This window comes from Hyperoodon ampullatus (assembly GCF_949752795.1).
Source record: "Hyperoodon ampullatus genome assembly, chromosome: 3".
Taxonomy (NCBI): Eukaryota; Metazoa; Chordata; class Mammalia; order Artiodactyla; family Ziphiidae; genus Hyperoodon; species Hyperoodon ampullatus.
The window spans coordinates 87020093-87043674 of record NC_136916.1 but is presented as its reverse complement, the minus strand read 5'-3'; the positions used below and the strand labels follow the sequence as shown (position 1 = coordinate 87043674).

General features: G+C 38.2%; 1 protein-coding gene across 2 annotated transcripts; it reads right to left on the bottom strand.

Annotated features, from left to right (window-relative positions):
* Window positions 1-1497: 1497 nt before the first annotated feature.
* On the bottom strand, window positions 1498-19444 carry USP50 (ubiquitin specific peptidase 50; the record flags this gene model as incomplete). 2 transcript variants are annotated; one of them, XM_079700311.1, is made up of 7 exons in its annotated part: window positions 1498-1689; window positions 10523-10655; window positions 13733-13875; window positions 15354-15563; window positions 17194-17389; window positions 17628-17822; window positions 19392-19444. In XM_079700311.1, 7 exons carry the CDS (start codon window positions 19442-19444, stop codon window positions 1498-1500), a joined length of 1122 nt encoding a protein of 373 aa, XP_079556437.1. The 2 variants fall into 2 exon arrangements, with proteins under 2 accessions (XP_079556437.1, XP_079556438.1); XM_079700312.1 differs by lacking the exon at window positions 19392-19444 and adding an exon at window positions 17956-18014.
* Window positions 19445-23582: the final 4138 nt, after the last annotated feature.

Here is a 23582-nt window from a genome sequence, read left to right as displayed (position 1 = left end):
ATTTATTTCAAAACAACTTTTTTAGTTTGCTCCAAAGTTAAAATAATTAGCTAAGCATAATTATTCTACTGGTCTAAAAACCATTGTATCCTTTATTTTCCTTTTTACTGTTATGGCCTTTTTACATTTCTAAGTCCCAGCTTGCTCTATGAATACTCTAGAATGATGTAAAACAGATAGGAATGTATGTGTATATATTTATTGCACACTTGCACATCAAATCGATGTACATAGTATAATATGTGGTCCTTTTGTGAAGCCTAGAACTCAGAGGATTGCTTTTTTCTTTTCTTTCTTTCCTTTTGGCCTATTCTGAGTAATTGCAGTGCTTTCTTAGGGAAATGACAGGGCAAAGTTATTTTTCTGTTGGCTTTGGGCTGTATTTGTGCACTAAATCTTTATTCTAAAAAAATAAATTGAAACTTTTCTTTAATTTTTTAAATGAGAATTTTCATTTACACCTACATTAAAATCTTAATGAGAAAAATAATTTAAAACCCTGTAAGTGTTCTGTCTTTAATTTTATATTATTAAACATAGAACAGTAGAATTACAGATTTTATACATACACTCTTTATACCACTACAATGACTTAAAATTTAGTACACTTATTCCTTTGCATCACTTGATTCCACTCATCCTTCACCTTGACCCTGAACTGCATATAGCACTTATGATTCTCTCAGAGTTGGGAGTCAGAGTAAGTTATAAATAACTTAATGCCCAGACTCATTCTATCAAGAGTAGTAGAATTCTTAGGATTAATATAAAAAGAGATGAGTCAGACATGACTGCAAAGTGAACTGCATTATAAACCACATCTTTACAAAGTGATGTATTAAAAGGGATAGAGGAGCTTAGAATTTATCATTTACCTCAGGGACTTAGTTGTTATAGGTAAAGTCAATATATAATATATAAAAACGGGATTCTAAAGGTGCTTCTGAAAGATGTCACCATTAATGGACTCCCAGAAAGAAGATGAAAGGATGGTGTTGAATTGTGAAACTGACAACTTTTCATGTTCTGCAATTAGTCTGAGAGATTATAGTTTCTTGCCTAAATTATCTGAACAATTAAATATTTTCAAATCACATTCCTAACCTCACAGAGCCACTTGAACAAAAGTTATTTTGGTTTAGCTCCATGAAGTATCTTTGGAAAATAATTTGTTGGATATATATAATTATTATGAGATAGTTTATGATAAAAATACACACTAATAAACACTGTACTTTGAAACCTGAACACGATACTTATAATCTGATTGCTTTGAAGGTCCCCATTCGTTAGCATTGCATCATTTTCATGCTGCCTTTTTCAGTGGGCCAGGACCCATCTTTTTATAGACTTACCTTGTGAAAGGTTGCATAACATGCCAGAAAGACTTAAAAATGTCAGTGATGCAAGTAAGTTGCAAGAGTTTTAATGACAAAGCAAAACTTAAGTACTAGGTTCTAACTGCTAGTTTTGCAATTTTCAGGAAACACCATTTTCCTAGCTCTTGCGTTTTTGTATAGGTATAGAAAAGGGCTGGCAGCTATAGAACAGGAGATATGCTGTAGCAGTTTGAACTGAAGTATCTGGAATCTCACTGACTCTTGTGTCATCAAAGTTATACCAGGCGTGAGTCACTGAGTTTTTGCAGAAAGCAGTGTAGTGGCCACCATCCAGATCGCCAGAGTGGTTCTAGGGGAGAAAGGAATGTCACACAGTATTTACATTTGAATACTTTAACTATTAGAACCCAAACGGTAGGGCCAAGAACTATTTTTATAATTGTCCCTTATACAAGCTAAAGGATTAAAAGCTAAATCATATGTTACATCAAATCATACATATAGCCTGACTGGTATATTTTTCATGTCACTGAAATGGTTATATATTGTGTCCATCGATTATTTAATAGACTCTGTGAATGAAATAGGATAGTATTTGGCATCTTCTAATATTTATCAGTTAATACTTACTGAGTACCAACTGTACATAGACTATTAAACATCAAAGGAAATTTTAAAATAAGAAAATAGTCATCTTTCCTAAATGAGCTTATAGTTTAATTTTGAAGACAGTCTAAGATAGACATGGAAAAAGACATTTAACACTGGAACAAGACATTAAAACAACTGCATACTGCTACCACACAATTTGCGGAGGTTGTACAGCAACAGCTCCCTTGGTCATCCAAAGCCCAAAAAAGAACCTGTTCTAGTCTCTTTTTCCCATGTCTTCCCTAACCCAGTAAAGCAATGTTTGAAACAAAGGCATTGGAGAACCTCACTTCTCAGAAGGTGGTATGGCATAGAGCAGGGGTTGACAAAACCATTTGCCCATGGGTCAAAGCCAGCCTGCTGCCTGTTTTTATATGGCCTGTGAACTAAGAATACATTTTATATTTTTATATGGTTGGAAAAAATCAGAAGAATAATATTTTGTGATGTGTGAAAATTATATGAACGTCAGATTTTTCAATGTCCTTAAATAAAGTTTTATGGGAACACAGCCATGCTCACTTGTTTGTTTTTAAGTGGCTGCTTTCACACGACAACTGTAAAGTTGAATAGTTACAAGAGAGACTATAGACTACATGGCCTGCAAATCCTAAAATATTTACTATCTAGCTTTTTAAGTTTGCTGACCCCTGGGATAGAGGGAAGAAAATGGATTTTTCTAGTCAAGTCTATGAATTCAGCTCTAATACTACACAATGACCTTAAGGAAATTATTTAACCTTTCTGAGCTTTAGTTCCCCTGTCTTTTAAAATGGGTAATAAGAACTTGTCTTATACAACTACTATCTCTCTTATAGTGCTAGCACATAGGAGGTACTTATTAAGTGTTCCCTTAGACCTTCATCTTCCCCACATCTCCTGTTAAACCTTAGAGAAATATCCCAAAGCTGACATTTTAAAGATTCAGGCTCTGGTCCTGGTCTTGGCCATGTGACCTTAAGCTGATATGCTTAAACTTCCTTATTTATAAAATGGTGCCCATAATAGTGTGATGTAATTTGAGAAAAACAAAACATCTGGTGGATCCAGATGATGAAGTAATGTTCTAAAGTGACTAGACAGATTATGGCTGGAATATGTTCTGTTTTGATGACAATGTAAACAAACAAAAAAATTGACATAGTAGAATAGGGTAGTCATTCTAGACTTCCATTCCCAGTAATTTTGGCAGACAATTAGCTAGCCTGAAAGCCTCAGTTATGAAACTGTAAAGAATGCTCGATAGGGACTTCCCTGGTCCAGGAAGATCCCACATGCCGCAGAGCAACTAAGCCCATACACCACAACTACTGAGCCTGCACTCTAGAGCCCCCAAGCCACAACTACTGAGCCCACGCACCTAGAGCCCATACTCCGCAACAAGAGAAGCCACCACAATGAGAAGCCCATGCACCACAACGAAGGGTAGCCCCCGCGCACCATAACTAGAGAAAGCCCATGTGCAGCAACGAAGACTCAACCAGCCAAAAAAAACAAAAGAATGCTGGATAAAACATGGTAAATACCTTTTGAAATATATGGCTAACTTTAAAGATTGTATAGTGAGAGTAATCTCCAGGGGCCAAGAACAGAGGAAATAAAAGATGAGCATGATGTGTGGTTAATGCTGTGACTGCCTGAGAGCAAAGACAGTTCCTGGTCCCTGGAACCACAGTGCTTGGGTTTTAAAGGTCTCACAAGGGCTGGAGGTAAAGTCTTAAGTCCCTGCAAGGTAAGGAGTTGGATTGAAATCCACACACATAGCCACAACCTCTTAAAGAGAGTCACCCTCAATAAAAGAATAAACTGGGGGGGAACAAATCCATTCTCCAGTGCGTAGCTTAGCTTAGGCTTTGGGTACAAAGAATAAAAGTCATTCCTGGAAAGTCACTACCACAGACCTGGCTTCTCTTTGGTTTGGGATTCAAATTTACACTACCGTCTGTGTCTCAGAATTCTGTGAATTTAAGGTGACAATGAAAAGTATCTGGGGGTTGCTTGGCAAAAGAAAAGAGAATTACTTTCTGATTGATGCACCTTAATTCAGGCTGCACAGGATACCCATATATAAAACCCAGTGATGCTGAACTCACAATTCAGTATTAAAGAGCTCACAAGGAAACAATTCACCATGAGTAAGAGTTAGAAGGCAATAAATAGCAAGATTAAAAACTCCAAGGACTTTAGGTAATAGAGACTATACAGAAAGTATATAGACATTTAAGAAAAGGAAGCAAACTGAAAACCTAAAAACTTTCAGAAATGATAAATACTTGAAATTAAAAATTTAATATAGAGAGTAAATAGTACATAGAATTGAAGAGAGAATGAATAAACAATAGAAACAAAACAGGAAATTACCCTGAGTGTAGTAGCAACAAGACGTTGAATAAGGGACTTCCCTGGTGGCACAGTGGTTAAGAATCCTCCTGCCAGGGCAGGTGACATGGGTTCAAGCCCTGGTCCGGGAAGATCCCACATGCTGTGGAGCAACTAAGTCTGTGCACCACAGCTACTGAGTCTGCCCTCTAGAGCCCACAAGCCACAACTACTGAAGCCCACACGACTAGAGCCCATGCTCCACAACAAGAGAAGCCACCACAATGAGAAGCCTACACACCGCAACAAAGAGTAGTCCCCACTCGCCACAACTAGAGAAAGCCTGCGTGCAGCAACAAAGACCCAATGCAGCCATAAATAAATAAATAAACAAACAAATAAATAAATAAAAATGGGCAGAGGAGCTGAATAGAATTTTTTCCAAGGAAGACACACAGATGGCCAACAGGTACATGAAAAAATGCTCAATATCACTAGTCATCAGAGAAATGGACATCAAAACCACAATGAGACATCACTTCACACCTGTTAGAATAGCTATTATTAAAAAAGATAAAGTGTTGGTGAGAATGTGAAGAAAAGGGAACCCTAGTACACTGTTGGTGGAAATGTAAGTTGATGTAGCCACTATGGAAAACACTATGAAGATTCCTCAAAAAATTAAAAATAGAACTACCATATGATCCAGCAATTCCACTCCTGGGCATATATCCAAAGAAAACCAAAACACTAATTTGAAAAAATATATGCACCCTTATGTTCATTGCAGCATTATTTACAATAGCCAAGATATGGAAGCAACCCAAGTGCCCATCAGTAGATTAATGGATAAAGAAGAGGTGTGGCATATATACACAATGGAATACTAGTCAGCCATAAAAGAAAAAGAATGAAATCTTGCCATTTGTGACAACCTGGTTGGACCTAGCAGGTAGTATGCTAAGTGAAATAAGTCAGCCCGCGAAAGACAAATACTACACAATTTCACTTATATGTGGATATGAAAAACAAAACAAATGAACAAACAAAACAGAAACAGAGTTATAGCTGCAGAGAGCAAACAAGTAGTTGCCAGAAGGGAGAGGCATAGGCAAAGGAAAGATAGATGTGAGGGAGATTAAGAGGTACAAACTTTCAGTTGCAAAACAAATGAGTCACAGGGATGAAATATACAGTGTGGGGAATATAGTCAATAACTATATAATATCTTTGTGTAATGATATAGCATAGCTAGACTTACTGTAATCATTTTGAAATGTATAGAACTATCAAATCACTCTGTTGTGTGACAAGAACTAACATATTGTTTTAAGTCAATTATACTTGAAAAACAAACTCATAGAAAAAGAAACCAGATTTGTAGTTACCAGAGGCGGGGGGTGGGGGAAGGAGGAATTGGAGGAAGGTGGTCAAAAGGTACAAACTTCCAGTTATAAGACAAATAAGTACCAGCGATGAAATGTACAACATAATTAACACTGTTGTGTGTCATATATGAAAGTTGTTATGAATAAATACTAGGAGTTCTCATCACAAGGAAAACTTTTTTTCTATTTAATTTTGTATTTAAATGAGATGATGGATGTTCATTAAACTTACTGTGATAATTTCATGATTAAATAATTATGCTGTACATCTTATACAGTGCTGTATGTCAATTATATCTCAATAAAACTGGAAGAAAACAAAAGAAAAGAAAGAAAAGGACAGAAAAAGAACAAATAATATCATCCAAAAGAAAGCTGGAATAGTTTTTTCAATATCAGACTAGACAGACTTTAAGTGAAACGGTATGGCTAAGTATTAAAAGATTCCCCTAGCATGATAAAAGGAACAATTCACTACAAAGATGTAAAATTGCACACATAGCTTCAAATTATGACAATTACTGGAAAATTTTGGTAAAATCAGTCTTTTTTATCATATATCTTTCAGTTATTAATCTTGTTAAAGCAAACAAAAACTTATTAAGAGTATATATTCAAACAACACAATTAATGAATTATATTTAATGGACATATGGAACCCTGAACCTAATTTAAAAATTCTTTTCAAGCACACACAAAACTATGACACAAAGTGAGTATCAACACGTACCAAGAATGGATAACATTTGGACCATATTTTCTGATAAGAATGCAGTTAAATTAGAAATTAGTAACAAAAAGATGACTAAATAAAATTATGTTTGGAATTTTTCAAATGCACCTCTAAATAACATGTTGATGGAAACTCAAAGAAAGTATAAGAAGGGAAATAAAGATCAGAAATTAATGAAATAGAACACAACGGAATAAAGAATCAACAAAACCACAAGCTGGTTCTTTCAGATAACAAAATAGATAAACTTTGGCAAGACTGACCAAGAAAAAACAGATTAGACACAGATAATATTAAGAATAAACAAAGGGAGAACTGAGAATTCAATAGAGATATTAAAAATGTGAGCAATTTTATGCCAATAAATTTGAAAATGTAAAAAATGGGAAGTTTTAAAAATAATTTTTAAACCATGCTAAAGTAAAACAAAGCTTTTATAAGATAGAATAGGTAAGTGTCTTCATGATCTTTGAGTAGAGCAATTTGTGGTATTTTCACGCAGTGTAATACTATACAGCAATGAGAAGGAATAAACTACAATACATGCAACAATATGAATGAGTGTTGCATAATTTTGAGTAAAAGCAGCCAGGCACAAAAGAGTACACACAGTATGATTCCATTTCTATAAAGCACAAGAGCTGGCAAAACCTATTCTGTCAGCAGCCAGTGGTCTCCTGGACTAGAAGGGGGCACAAGGGCAGTTAGGGTGCTGGTAATATTCTACTTGAACTGTTTTCTGGTTACATGGGCAGGTTACCTTTATGAAAATTTATTGAGTTTTACATTCATGGCTTGCATTTTTCTATATGTATGTTTTATCTCAATAAAAAGTTTATTTTTTCAAAAATGAAGAAACAGAAACTCCTGAAATAGTCTCATCCTGGCTAAAGCAAATTGACCAAATATTTAAAAATCCACCCACCAAGAATAAAAATTTCAGGACCAGATAGTTTTTTTGTTTAATTCTACCAGCCTTTCAAAAAACAAGTTATTTTTATCTTCTGCAGACTGTGCCAAAGAATAGAAAAGAATGGCCAGTTTATTTTATGAGGCTAGAAACAGGCTGATCCTCAAGACAAAAACAGAAAAGAACAGTATGAGAAAGTTACACGTTAGTTTCTCGACTGTGAAAATAGATATAAAAAATGTGAAAACATTTTTAGCAAAGAAAAAAGAAATTAAGTGTTTTATGTTAATAGATTAAAGGAGAGATTCAGGTCAGTTATCTTCAAAATGTGATCTGGGAGAACACACACACACACACGTATATATAAAGTTTCATGTGTTAGCACATGACAATGCATTATACAAAGTTGTAGGAGCAGAATGCTGGTAACAACCTAACTGTCCAGCAACAGGAGAAATGATAAATAAATAGACACAACGAATTAGTAAAGCAGGTAAATATATGCACTAAAGCTAATATATCAGTATGGATTAATATCATAAAAATAATGCTGAGGAAAAATGTTACAGAAGGATATGTACAGTTAATGATACTAGATTTATAAAACACGCAAAATACACTATATCACACATGTGTGATAAAAGTATGAAAGTATAGTATAGACACATACGAAAGAATGCATGGGTATAATTCCCTCCAAATTCAGGACAGAGAAGGGAGGGGAGTGGGGTTGTTAAAGATACACAGGGGCTTGATTTTTTCTACAATATTCTATTCTTAACATCTGTGTGCACACTTACTGTATTCTGTTTTCTGTGCCTGAAATATTTCATAATTTTAAAAAGTTTTTTAGAAACCAGTCATCTGAAAAGGGTTGAAGGAGGTAAACATTGTTGGTGTATGATAACTTCTCAATTTTTTTTTTTTTTTGCGGTACGCGGGCCTCTCACTACTGTGGCCTCTCCCGTTGCGGAGCACAGGCTCCGGATGCGCAGGCTCAGCGGCCATGGCTCACGGGCCCAGCCGCTCTGCGGCATGTGGGATCTTCCCAGACCGGGGCACGAACCCGCGTCCCCTGCGTCGGCAGGCGGACTCTCAACCACTGCGCCACCAGGGAAGCCCTATTTTCAAATATTTGAAGGGTCATCATGTATAAGAAAGAAGAATGTGTTCTGTTTAACTAACACATATGTACAAGCCTTTGTTAACCAAAAAGCCACATACATACTACTATTACTACCTCAGAGGACAGAATTAGGACAAATGGAAGGAGTTACAAGGACGAAGGTAGATTTGTGCCCCATACAGAGAGACAAGTTAACAGTCAGAGGCAGCATAACATGGCAGTGAGAGCAGGACTGTTTGGAGCCAGCCTGCCTGGCTTCAGGTCCTGGCTCTGCCCTTTGTAGGCAGTAGATTGGAGCAGATTATTTAACCTCTGTTCCTGTTTCCCATTCTGTAAGATGGGGATAATAATAGTGCCTACACTTCACAGGGCTACATAAGGATTAAATGATTGATTATTCATAAAGTGCTTGGAACAGTCCTTGGTACATAGCAAGCACTATATGTTTGTAAAATAAATCAAACAAATCTGGCAGATAAAGAATCTTCCTTATAAAGCAGGAAGCTCTTTAAGGGCTTATTCAAAAGCTGGATAAATCTCTGTTAAGGGTGGTGTGGAGGTAATCCTTCCCTTCTGGTCTAGCTGAGTACTTCTCAAACTTCCATATGCATTCGAATCACATGGGGATCTTGATAAAATGCAAGTTTCTAGTCAGTAAATGTGGGGTGGAGCCTGAGATTCCTTATTTCTAACCTGGGGACAACACCTTGAGTAACAGAGCTATGGCTGGCCTTTCCCTATGACCATACATCGTAGTTTCTAAGATGCTTAGTTCTTGTTTCTGATCAATCATCAATTTGCAGAAAATTCTAGATATATTTCTCTTTCAAAACCAATTTTTACCCTTCAATTAACTAATAATTTAAACACTAAAAGGGTTAAGAATTTATAGGAAGCTTGGGTGACTCTTTTTATGTAACTGTAGATAATTACCACGTAATTTTTTATAAATTCTGCTTTTGGATTTTTTTTGAAGCAGAAACACTTATAATGAGATGTTAAAACAGTAGAATATGGGGGGGCGTATCATTTTGGAATTCACATTAGAGTCTTTTATGATAGGGAAGAGGATGTCACTCTAGATTTCCAAATTGGTGAGTGAGAGAAGGAAAATCATATTTAAGGGCAGGATAAATTAGAAAGGAGAATGTCAAGGCTTGAAGTAAAAAGAAAAAAGTAAAGAGGGATTTTTTTTTTAAGTTTGAAGTATGGTTCTGAGAGATGTTAAAGAGAAAGACCAGTGGGATCAACATTTTATATTAATTCAGTGATAAGCCCAAAAGGGGAATTAGACTTCAGTACACCGGAGGGCTCTGGTGAATCATACTGGGCTCCAGTGGGAGCCCCGCCCATCTGACAGTGGACACAACTGGACCTCCAGTTTCAACTGAGATCTGAATGTTCTGAAGCAGATCTTTAACACTGTGATCCAGAATAGAAACCCAGAAAATGTCCTGTTGCTTGGGGTGGTTGATGTTGTGGGAAGTTCTAGGTGATTTGGTCTGAATTATACTCCATGCTTTCTTTCCTTCAGGGAATCCTCAATGATGACAGTTGATTTAGAGCCAAAGGGAACCCCCAGAGTTTCCTTAGGACTGACGCACACAGGCAGTGAGTCTATGGCTACCGTGTACCTAGTGTTTGGGGCTTTCACCATAGAGGGGCTCGTGATTATTCAACATAAAGCTATTGGAACCGACTTCTGCTGCCCCCGGAGCACAGCTCACAAATGTCCCTAGATCTGAAATAGCCTGTCTCTACTATTGTTATAGTATTATTTATTAGTATAAATACTAATAAACAAATACTCTGTAGTAGTATAGAGTAGAGGGACAGTGGGGAGGCAGCATAGAGGACATTGTATTCTTTCATGTATTCTTTCACTGCTCTACTGTTCAAGGTCAAAGCAGGGAGTTTCCAGGCTCTATATTTTGTTTTAAAAAGGGCAGTATAGGAGAAGTCAGGGAGAGATAGAAGTAGTAGTCATTCAAGCAGATAATTCTACAGTTTTCTTTAAACCTGTGTTACTTTAAATAGTTTCAGTATTTTACTCACCACCAGTGCACAGAGGTTATATTTAGGATGTTTCCAAAAAACTGGACAAATGTAAGGAGTAAGGTCCAAGTTAGTGAACGGGTAATGAATATCTGTCCTCAGTTTCCTTTTCATTGTACCCAGAATGTCAAACCTGCAGAGATATAATAAATGTGTAAAATAGAAAGTAAGTTTGTGAACCACTCATGAATGAAGTCCACATACCTTCACAAGTTCCAAGTATAGTTAAAAGTAATTTCTTGGAAAGATTATTTGGTGTAGACCTATACATAAATTATTTTTTTCTTATCTACATATATTTGAATCTCCACAGCCAAAACTGAGGCTGAAGTGGGCCAAGAACCTGAGTCAGGGAGTGAGACAGGGTAGAGTCAATCTAGCGGGAGAAAAAGAAAGGGATAAAGCCAAGCTCAGCGTCGGGGGGAGTAGAAATCACATTGATAACTTCCAGAAGTCTTCCCTCCATCTGATGCTCTTCACTCTAACCAAGCTGACTCAGCTTTTCCTTATGTTGATTTCAGCACACACTGTCTTCGCAGTGTCCTGTTTTCCAACTTGGAGGTTTTAATATATCTTTAATAAGATAAAATTTTGTGAAAATCTTGTCACATTCTCTATGTGTTATACAGATCAGCAGTTCCCAAATCTGAGTTCATATCAGAATCACCCCAGAGCTTTTTAAAGAATAAATTATGTTCATTTTGGAAAAACAGCTGGTTTAGGTCAGGGGAAAGGAAATTACTGGGTGAGGCTGAGATATTCTTGTGCCAGAAAGCAAGAAATCTTGTTTGCAAAAACTAAGGGAATATCATATCATATGACCCAGCAATCCCATGCCTAGGTATCATCTCAGAAGAAACAAAGACTTACATCCACACAGAAACCTATATGCAAAATTTATAGCAGCTGTATTCATATCTGCCCCAAACTGGAAACAACTCAAATGTTCATCAACTAGTGAATGGATCAACAATTTTGGTACATTCATAGAAGGGTATACTACACAGCAATCAAAAGGGAGGAACCATGACTATATTCCACAACATGGGTTAATCTCATTGTGCTAAGTGAAAGAAGCCAAACTCAAAAGGCCATATATGGTATAACATACGACATTCTGGAAAAGGCAATAAAGATGGAAATCAGATCAGAAGTTTCTAGGGGCTGAGGGTGGGAGAAGGAATTGATTATAAAGGAACATGAGAAAACTTTTTGGGGTGATGGAAAGAATCTCTGTTGGCAGTGATGGTTACATTACATTTGTCAAAATTCATAGAACTATATAAAAGAAGGATACATTTTATATATGTAAGTAAACTTAAATTAAATAATGGGGTCACAGGAGTTGGCTTGAAGGGGATCCCACTGGCCAACTTCTAGCAATTTGAACATGGAGAGGAATGATAATAGTAATAGATATTAAACCAATTAAGTTTAAAAATATCCATGAGTCCAGAGTGATACTAGTTACAGAGGGGAAAACTACTATACCTTTAAATGGTGAGATCTTATAGTCACTACCTTAACTAAGTGATCAAACTTAACATTACCAATAGTGGGACAAACTTTTATTATTTGCCTCCTGACGTAATGTAATGACAAGTCCATAACATCAGCTATGGCAAATTCTTGCTAAAAAAAAAAAAAAGTTTAGCCTGTATCTAACTATGGGGAAACTATTAGACAAATCCAGGATGGGTGACATAATCTAAACAAACTTAAAATGAGAAAAAAAATGTTTAAATATATAAAAAGAGGGAAGGAGTCTTCTAGATTAAAAGAGACAGCCAAATGCAATGTATGACTCTTGACTGGATACTAGATTGGAAGAAAAGTTATGAAAGATATTTTGGGGATGGGGGAATTTAGATATGGACTGTATCTTGGGTGATATAAAATTATTGTTAAATTTCTTGGGCTATAGATAATGGTGTTGTGATTATGTAGGAGAATGTCCTATTCTCAGGTGATACATGCTGAAGTATTTAAGCATAAAATGCCATGGTGTTTGCATCTTACTTTAGACGGTTCAGCTAACAAAATGGAAGGGAGGGCTGGAGGGAGAAAGAGACAGACAGGAAGAACAAAAGGAAATGTGGCAAAGTGGCACCAACTAATGAAGATTCTAGGGTATTTGAGTATTCATTATATACCTTTTCAAATTTTCTGTAGATTTGTAACTTTTAAAAATAAAAACTGGGACTTCCCTGGTGGCGCAGTGGTTAAGAATCTGCCCGCCAATGCAGGGAACACGGGTTCGAGCCCTGGCCCGGGAATATCCCACATGTCGCGGAGCAACTAAGCCCGCGCTCCACAACTACTGAGCCTGTGCTCTAGAGCCCGCGAGCCACAACTACTGAAGCCCGTGTGCCCTAGAGCCCATGCTCCGCAACAAGAGAAGCCACCGCAATAAGCCTGCGCACCGCAACCCACGCTCCACAACTAGAGAAAGCCCGCACAGCAACAAAGACCCAATGCAGCCAAAAATAAATTAAAAAATAAAAATAATAACTGAGGGCGGTGGGGCGGGTGTTAAAATTTTAAATAGTGATGCTTAGATTCCACCTCAGACCTGTGTGAACAGAATCCCCAAGGGTGGAGCTAGGGAATTTATTTATTTATTTTATAACATCTTTATAGGAAATTTATTTTTTAAAAGCACTCAAAGTGAGTGCCAAATGTCCATCGACAGTTGAACAGACAAACAAAATATAATGTACATACATATGATAGAGTATTATTCAGCTATAAAAAGGAATGAACTTCTGGTACATGTCCCAACAAGAATGAACCTTGGAAACATGCTAAGTGAAATAGGCCAGCAAAAAGGACAAATGGTGTGTGACTACACTTATATGAAGTACCAGAACAGGCAAAGTTATAGACACAGAAAGTAGACTGGAGGTTACCAGGGGCTGGGAGGAAAGAGGAATGGGGAGTTATTGCTTAATGGTTCCCGAGTTTCTGTTGAGGGTGATGAAAAAGTTTTGGAAAATCGATGCACAATATTGTGAATGTAATTAATGCCAGTGAAATTATATACTTAAAGTGGCAAATTTTGTTATATATATTTTACCACAGATTTTTAAAAATTAATGTAATATACTCAACACCATTGAATTGTACACTTAAATAGGTGAATTGCATGGTATGTGAATTATATCATGATAAAGCTGTTCAAAAAATCTCACAAAATTTCAAAATCCATACCTTTTTAAGTGAAAGACAATTATTTTTGGTGCTTTAGATATACTGGCCTTCACAGTTGTTTCTTTCTTGGTTTTGCAAAAGGAACAGTAAATTTGGTTGTTCCAGGTCAGTGTGTCTTGTTGAAAAAAACACTGGAGACAGTCCTGTTGAGGGAAAAAGCATTTGGTGACCAAACTGAATCCACTGCAACCTGGGGTCCTGTCTATATTAGAACTCTGAAAGAGCTGCGGAAATGTAATCCTCGGTGCTTTTCTCCAAGTCCAAGAGATGCCAGCGCCGCAAGCTGCAGCTTGGATATAGTCCACCTGGCAAAGGAGGTGCTGCCTTCTCAATGAGTTATTGAAATAGATCCAAATGTCCATCTCATTTCTAATCTCTGAATCAGCATTTTAACATTTCTGGTTTGTTTCAGAATAATACCAACTATGCAATTTCCACTAACCAAGTCAGGCAGCTGCTTTAAGTTATTCATCTCATCAGAAAAGTGATCTGGGGACTGAAAAATGACCGTATCCCTGTATTTGGGGGTGGCCCATAATAAAGACAGCAGAACAGAGAGAATTAGATCTCATGCCCACAGAAGACATCCTCAACCAGCCAGGCTCCCCGCTCTGCAAACCATTAACCTAAAGAGGAAGATGAGCACAGATTGCCAGCACCTCACTTAGAGGCTTTGGAATTCATCTTCAGTAGTGTTTAGCAGTTTGATCTGAGAACAAAGCCCAGTTCTGAACAAGTAGTAGGATTATTTTCTCTAACTCTGGTATTTCAAGACTTTTAGCAATTTAAGAAGAAAAATATAGGGGCTTCCCTGGTGGCGCAGTGGTTGAGAGTCCGCCTGCCGATGCAGGGGACACGGGTTCGTGCCCCGGTCCGGGAAGATCCCACATGCCGCAGAGCGGCTGGGCCCGTGAGCCATGGCCGCTGAGCCTGCGCGTCCAGAGCCTGTGCTCTGCAACGGGAGAGGCCACAACAGTGAGAGGCCCGCGTACCGCAAAAAAAAAAAAAAAAAGAAGAAAAATATAAATGTGTGTTTTCCTGCAAGGAAACTTATTGCTCCCTCCCTCCTCACAATTCCCTGGCTTTTACTGCCACCTTCCACCCACCCCTGCCCCCCACTCCCACCACTCCTCCGTTTACAGATTAACTTTTGGTATTATGGTAAAGAAAACTCGAGAGGTAAACCAAGGCACTATTCCATTCTATCTTCCCCCCAGATTACTCAGCTTTTTTCCAAAACATAAGAGCTCAAGAATAAGAGTCAAAGTCATTTCCTAATATGTACCTACAGACCTCTGGGATGAGAAAGGGCCATAAAAGTTTTATATGTATAAATTCCCTATATGCACCAAGCTATCTCAATAGACTGAATAAAGCCCACCCGTCTTTCCAGTTTTACAGTAAGGCTCTTTCATTGAACACATTTAGAGATGCATCTGAATTCATAGCAACTTTTGGCTGTATGTCACTTTTCTACAAAACGTTCTCATCACGGGTTTCCAATTTTTTTAAGTTATAAAGTAGCTCCCTTCATACTAGAAAATGTAGGAAACAGCCTTGGGAAAACCCAGGGCTGGGGTAGAGGAAGACAAAATAAGTCTCCAGGAGTAAGAATCCCTACCTGAAGAGAGCACTCATATTTGGATGGAATGGGGAGGGAGAGGACGGTGAAGACCTCGTTCCTGTAGGTACAGTTCTCACACTTTAAACATATGATGCTATAATTGAGCTGCCCTTCAAACAGCCGGGTGATGATGGAGGACTCGTTGGCAATCATCTTCCTACAGAATCTCGGAATAGATCTTTTTTCATATGATCTTCTTCGGCGGTACTGAATAAAGGAACAAATTCACCCCAAATCAACTACTGGTTATCAAAATTTTTTTAATAGAATGACCTGATTTTTCTAACAGAATGCTACCCAGAACCACTTAGTTTTGGATTCAGAAAATAAACAGAATAAGAACTTCTTAAGAGCATATGTGTGATTTCTGATAATTCAGTTATTTCCCTCTTTAAGTGAAGCTGAGGAACAAGGACACCCTAACCCTGGTAAAAACACATGTCCATGGTCATAAACTGACAGTAAATGATAATGTGATATAGGGTCCTGCAGGCAGTTTTTCCTGGGCAGAGGGTAAGCTGCAAACTAGCTTCTGGTCATGCAAGCTGATCTAGAGGTAAGATGAAGGAATTGGATCTCTCCTCCAGTCCCTTCAGGTTATGTTCCTTAGTCTCTTCTTTTATTGTTAGAAAAAAATTTTTTTAAAGAGCAAATCTTAAACTCCAAAGGCAGCCCGATTTCACTAGCCTTGTAGCCTGATTTAAATCTAGCTGATGCTCAGGAACAGTATTTCCGGGAGCACACCCTGACTGGTGATTCTACAGCCTCAGCAGAATATACATTCTGAAGGCGCTTTAGCTCCACGGTCAGCTATGCTTTGGAACTGTGCACAAGGCTCCGCTTTGGCTGCTTCTTTCATCACACCCACCTGCCCGTGTCTTCCACCTGACAGTATTTTGATGCCTCTAACTCCAAGTTTAACCTTGAGAACCAGAATGCTATTTATTTCAGACTGGCTGCAGATGAGGACCTCAGTGATTTTTACTGACCATCACCCTCCCCTCTGGCTAAAAAAAGTGCTGCTGTGAATATCTCAGTAAAAATTAAAAATGGAGCTGAGGATTGCAGATGAGAGGGATTAACAGTAATAGTTTGTGGTCTTTCATGATAAATGTCTCCTGGCTATGAGGTAAGCTAACAGCAGCACAAAGACACTGCATAAAGTCTAGGGCATATCTTTGGAGAGTGTGGGTCTCATATCAAGGCTGAAGGTAGTGAGTCTTATAAATAAAGGCAACCTCCTTAGTAACTGGCAACTTCATGTTCTATTAAATATATGTCCTAATCCAGCGAAGAACTCAGGTTAGGCACATTTAGTATAAAGATGAAACTGCAGTTTACAGATCTGTCCTTTCACCTTACACCAAGCTTAATATTCCCTCGGGTTTGTAGCTACCAAGAACATTTGTTTTAAGTTGTAAATTTTATATATTATACCTCATGAGGAATATATTTTTATAAAAAAATGTAATTTTCACTCTAAAAAAATAGTCAATGCAGATGTTACTGCAAAGGAAACTAGACCAGTGGTCCCCACACCTGCTGATTACTGGAAATCCCAAGTGAGTTTCCCCAGAAGACAACCCAGGCATTCTAATTCAAGAACACCAGAGGGCCTAAGAAGCTGTGCCATAAAATCTCCCCAGGTGATTCTGATAAACAGCTAAATTGGGGAAATACAGGCCCATTCAAATACTAACTTGAATGTTCCCCATAGTGACCCCAGCACCTGTGCTCAGCACAGAGTAGGCAATAGTGACTGAACAAATAAAAGAATGAAAAGTGAAAGTTGCTGATAGAGCTAAAGGTCTATTTCAAGGCCATTAATTCTACTTACTTTTTTCAGAGTTTCATGAAGTTCATTCAGGACATAAATCAAGAATTCCTGAGCATCTTGCTGCATCTTTTTCATAAATGCTGGGTAGAGTTTGCCAAAAGCTGACCAAAATATTTCTGGTGAGACACAGTCAGAGTCTCCAAGCCACATGTCTGTCATCACATAGGCAAAAGCAGTGGCAACCTCACTGCAATCCCTTGGAAGAAGGAAGGGAAATGATTCCGGCTAAGCATGTGGCATCAGACCCCAAACAAAGCTTCATTCATTTCTTGGTTGACCTTCCCATTTTACTCACCCTAGAAATGGGATCTGGGGCACTGTAGCCTCTCCTAACTGGTTTAGCCCTTCATAGGGACACCAGAGGGTCCCTCCCCTAACCTCACCTTGGAGAGCAGGGGTGAGGGCCCGGCTGCAGGGATGGCAAATGATCTTACTTTTGAAGAGCGGTAATGTACTTTCCAGAGAGAAAGTATTCCACCAGCGGTGAGATGCTGCAGAGACACTGTAAGATGGCATTCATGTAGCATGTGTTGCCCAGGTTCCGCAGACCAGTCACACCCTGGATATGGGGCTGGTTCTCATCAGCCTCATTAACTGGAAAGGGGTCATAGTGATCTGTGCACTCCGTGCTGTGTTGGTGCCACATGGAAGAAAGGACAGCATTTTGAGGAAACAAAATATGTACAAATGAAATAAGGCCGTCTCAACCTAATGACACAAAGAAGAGTCCTTTATAAGACTTCCACCAAATACATTCCCTATTAAAGACAGAAGCATTCGGACTTGGAGTCTAAAATTGCATTACTTTGTTTGGGACTCTTTGAACAGTGCCTGCGGCCAAATAAGCAGAGATAAAGTTTCTTCCTAAAACCAAAGCAAGAGAACAGAAAAAATTGGCCTTTCAGAGACCTAGAATTGCTTTGCTAAAATGCAGACTTCCTCTCTAAATACCAAAGTATTTCCTTTTTTGCTGGGCAAGTAATTTAATTATTATTAGCAGTAATAATAATAACAATAGATAGTTAATAACAATAGCTATCTTGTATTGACCTGTCACTATGTTAAGTACTTAACATGAACTTTCCCATTTAATTCTTTCAACAATTCTATGGGGTAGGTACAGTTATTTTTAAATCCTGTTTTACAGGTGAGATATCATGTGTAAATAAATGGTTTCATCATTGGCCCATGGTAATATACTAAGGCATGTGCAGTGGCACATAGAAGGGGTATCTATCTATCTATCTATCTACCTATCCATCATCTGTCAAGAGTTATTTGGATTTATATATCAAATATTAGGAGTATATATGTGTGTGTATATACATATATATGCCATATATACATTTGAGAGCATAATATATACACATATTAAGAGAATATATACATATATTAAGAGCACATACATATGTGTGTATGTTATATATGTATATATAATACATACATATATAAACACACACACACATACATAGAGAGGGGGAGAGAAAGAGCATTTAGTTTAAATTTTGACGGTCACTTACTAGTTACATGATCTGGGACTCATATCTGTTTCTCATCTATAAAATAGGAATAATGTTACCTGCCTTATAGGATTGTTGGATTGTGAGGATTAAACAATGCAAGGAACGAGGCACAGATTACATAGTTAATGGTAACCTAAAAATGTTTCTTTAAAGAAATGACTGATCCAGGATGTCCTTAACAGTAGCTATGGAATTCGTGTGTCCATGTGGATCAACCAGACCTGCACAGAGGAGAGGGTCCTCTTCTTTGCACACAGAGCTTCCTTTTGTAATTTGGCTACTGTACCAGGCAGCCCAGTATCTTCATCCTTTTGGGTTTCCTTTCCACGTAGTATCTAAAACTGGGACTCCAGGAGACAGCTACCTCATGTCAGTACCTCTACTTACAATCCTGCCAGTTTGAAAAGTGCTCTCTTTTACACGGAGGGACATTTTCCCTTTTATTTACCAATGTCACAGGAGGCCCTGGGCTGTCACTCTTTAGGAATAACTATTGGCTAGATATTAAATAACATCTTCCCATCCCTTCCCTTTGGGAGACCCCCAATGGGTCAACCCTGAGGAATCCATTCAAAATTCGGCATGTACCGCCTGACCCCTTTAAGCATGGCTTCCCCCCACCCCAGCCCAGCCCAGCTAAGCTTATCTAGAAAACTGTAGTAGACAGAGGCTCACAGGACATAGTAGATACCGGAGTCATCTGCAGTGAAAGGCTGTTGCGAATCCATTTTATTGAAACGACGTTGGTCTTTCACTTCTATTCAGGAGCTACGTCTAATCCTTTTAACTTCATTTCTCCAAGCCTGTTACTTTGGCTCTTCTTGTTTGTAATAAACAACTCATATGTTCCTTCCTACTTTCAGTAGCTGCAAACTGATTTCATCCATACTTCAGGTACCTTCCAACTTGGATTTCCCATACATCATAATCCTTTACATTACACTTCAAAGTTCTAGAATGCTGCTTGAGATACTGTTACTTGGTTGCTTTAAAACTTAAAAGGTTAGATTTCAGAGAATTAACTGAACATATAACCTCTCTTCATCTTTCCAAGTTTCTCTTGTATATATATATTACAGACACACACACACACACACATACACAGAAGATTTGCCTCCACATCACTGGATACTATGGCAACTCTGTCCCCTTAGGGCACTCATCCAGCTTCCCAGTGACCACACCACTCCAGGGACTTTGAGGGACTCTGTCTCACACCGGGGAAAGAGGCAGATGGCTTTTGCTGCTTCCCAAAATGCATAGCATTGGGATAGACTGGAGTATTTCCCTTCACGGTCATCAATTACAGTGCAAAAGAGGTATACACACACACACACACACACGCACACACGCACACACACACACTCCACTAATGCCACACTGGGCAAATAAAAGTATTCATCAAAGAAGAAGTTATAAGTTGAGAAATACCAAAGCGCACATGAGCTCCTGAGCTCTCATTTTCTTCACAGAGAACTGTGCTTAAGAAAGCACTTCAGCTGCATAGCACAGGGAGATCAGCTCAGTACTTTGTGACCACCTAGAGGGGTGGGATAGGGAGGGTGGGAGGAGATGCAAGAGGGAGGGGATGGGGGATATATGTGTACGTATAGCTGATTCACTTTGTTATACAGCAGAAACTAACACACCATTGTAAAACAATTATACTCCAATAAAGATGTTAAAAAAAAAGCACTTCAATAGAGAGGGACCCCCCAACCCCTGCAAAGAACCTCTACCCAATGCTCTGTCTAGATGAAAAGGGGTCAGAGAATACATGTGACCAATAGCAGTGATAGCAACCTGGTCGAGGAAGTGGCCTTGTTAGAAAGGGGGAGACTCTGGAGTTCCGGAGCTAATACCAACATGTTCTTCCTCTGAGCTAACTTAGAATCTGTAGAGAGTAGGTAAAGAAAGGGCCATTAGGGCCAATTCAATTCATCTTTTCTCAACTCTACATCTAGTAAAATAAATGAGGTAGCAAAAGGAAAAAACTCTTCAAAATTGTCAATGTCAGGAAAGAAAGAAGGCTGAGAACTATTTCAGATTAAAAAGAAACTAGAGAAACAAGACAAATACTCAATCCTGGGTGGGATCCTTGGTCAGGAAAAAGAATAGTATAAAAGGACATTATTGGGGGCTTCCCTGGTGGCGCAGTGGTTGAGAGTCCGCCTGCCAATGCAGGGGATGCGGGTTCGTGCCCCGGTCTGGGAAGATCCCACATGTCGCGGAGCGGCTGGGCCTGTGAGCCATGGCCGCTGAGCCTGCGCATCCGGAGCCTGTGCTCCACAACGGGAGAGGCCACGGCGAAGGACATTATTGGGACAACTGATGAAATCTGAATATGGATTATATAAGAATAGTTTTATTCCTGAATTTTATAAAACTGTATTCTGTTTATTAAAGATAATGTCCTTGTTTTTAAGAAATACACACTGAAGGATTTAGGGATAAAGGGGCATGATTTATGTAACCTGTTTTCAAATGGATCAGGAAAACACACACAGACACAGACACACATGAGGAAAGGAGGGAAGGGGGAGTGATAGAGCAAATATGAAGCAGATGGAGCCCAAGTGGCTACAATTGGTGAATCCGAGTGAGGGTATATTGGAGTTCTTTATCCTCTTCCTGAAATCCTCTGTAAGTTTGAAATTATCTCAAACTAAAAAGTTTAAATAATGAGAATGTAGTAGACATATTTGTAATTTGGATTTATCTCCAAGATACAGTACTGGTAAGTCAAAAAGCAAGGTGCTTAAGAGTTTGCCTATAGTATACCCAAATGGTTATACATATACATTTAAATTTATATATTTATACTCAGGCTACACAAAGACATTAAGAATAATCACTTTTTGATGCCAGGATAAGGGATCCTGGCAACTAGAGGTGCTAACTCTTGCAGCTATTTGATCTTTGCAGCCTATTTACAGAGGAGTTTCTTGAAGTCACCACAGTGGTGATTCTGGAGGACGTGAATCCTATCATCCTGCTCCTTTTGTCAGTGAAGTTCTCCCAAGACCTTCAGTTTCTCCTAATCAATATAGTCTTGCTAAAATTTCATTTTAATTTGATGCTGGAAGGTAAAAATACAATTCATATTCATATGTTGATTTTGTATCCAGGAACCTTTATAAACTTACTTAAGTCTAATTTTTATTTAGGTTCTTTGGATTATTTCCTTTCCAATTCTTATGCCTTTTATTTTTTATCTTTTGAACTAGCTAGCACCTCTAGTAAAACATTGAATACAAGTGGGATAGTAGGTATCCATAGCTCATTCCTGAACTGAGGAAAAGCTTTGTATAATTCACCATTAAGTGTGATTCTTACTAAAGGCATAGTTTTTTTTTTTTTGAGAGTTGTAATCATGAATAGATTGTGAATGTGATCAGGTTTTTCTGTACCTTTTGAGGTAATCATGAGATTCTATCTTCTTTATTCTGTTATCATGGTTAATTATTGATGATGGTCACATATTAAACCCATATTCTGTTTCTCAGAGAAACCTATCTTACTTGTGATGTAGCATCATTTTCATGAATTGCTGGATTCTATTTGCTAATCTTTCGTTCAAGATTTTTGTATCTATGTGCATGAGTAAGATCACCCATGGATTAGTGTTCTATGCTGTGTAACAAATTACCAAAAACTTAGTGGTTTAAAACAACACCCATTTACAATATTATCTCAGTTTCTGTAGGTCGGAGTCCGGGCATGGCTTAGCTGGGATCACATATTGCATTTTGTTATCACATCTCTTTAGGATCCTTCAACCTGAAACAGTTCTTATATATCTCCTTGACTTTCAAGAACTTGACCCTTTTGAAGATTACTGGCCACTTATTTTGAAGAATACCCCTTAATGTGGGTTTGTCTGATGTTTCCTCATGATCAGATTCACTTCATGCATTTGTAATACAAATATCACAGAAGTGATGCTGTGTTCTTACTGCATCATGTTAGGTGCAACACAATTTTGATCTGTCCCAGCACTGGCAATGTTAACTCCAATCACTCAGATAAAGTGGGGCTTCCAGGTTTCTCCAATGTAGTTACTTTTCCTTTTTCTAATCAGTATTTTGTGGGGAGGACTTAGAGACAGTGTAAATGGTCCATTCTTCATCAAACTTTCACACATTAATCAATGTTGCTTGGCTGGATTAATTATCACTATGGTGGTTGCCAAGTGGTGATTTCCTAATGCTGTTATTCCAATTACATTCATTAGCTGATCCTCTACTATAAAGATAAGTTTTCTCTTTTCCTTTTTTTTTTTTAAAAATTAATCATGGTGGACTCATGAATTTCTGTTTTATTCACTGGATTAGAATCTGTTATTATTATCATTTATTTCTGATGTATAAATCGTCTCAAGATTAGCCAGCAGGAGGCCCTTCAAGATGTTTTTTGTACCCATTTGACATGTCCCCATCATTCTTTGGGCTCTTCCTTACTTTTTGGTACAGCAAGGTCTTCCAGACTTACCTTGTATTGTCCCTGTCCCAGTCCTGAAGTCAGCCATTTCTCAAAGAGCCCTGGTTCCTGTTAGAGGAGAACAGTATTTAGAAGATCTGGGAGCTAGGTATACTCACACTATTACAGTGTCACAGCCCCCCATTACTCTCAATATGTTTCCTTATTTGATCAACCCCTATGCATGTAAATTATCTCCTGTTGCGGCCACCCCTGATCCCCACCCTATTACACTACGCACAGACACCATCCTTACCTTGCTTCTCTGACACCACACATCAAGTCACTGTTGCCCTGCAACAATATGAGGCCTAACTAGATTGGTCTCAACTATGGCTTTTAGACTCAAGTGTGAAAGAATGAAGGAAGAGAAAAAGAAAGGAATCA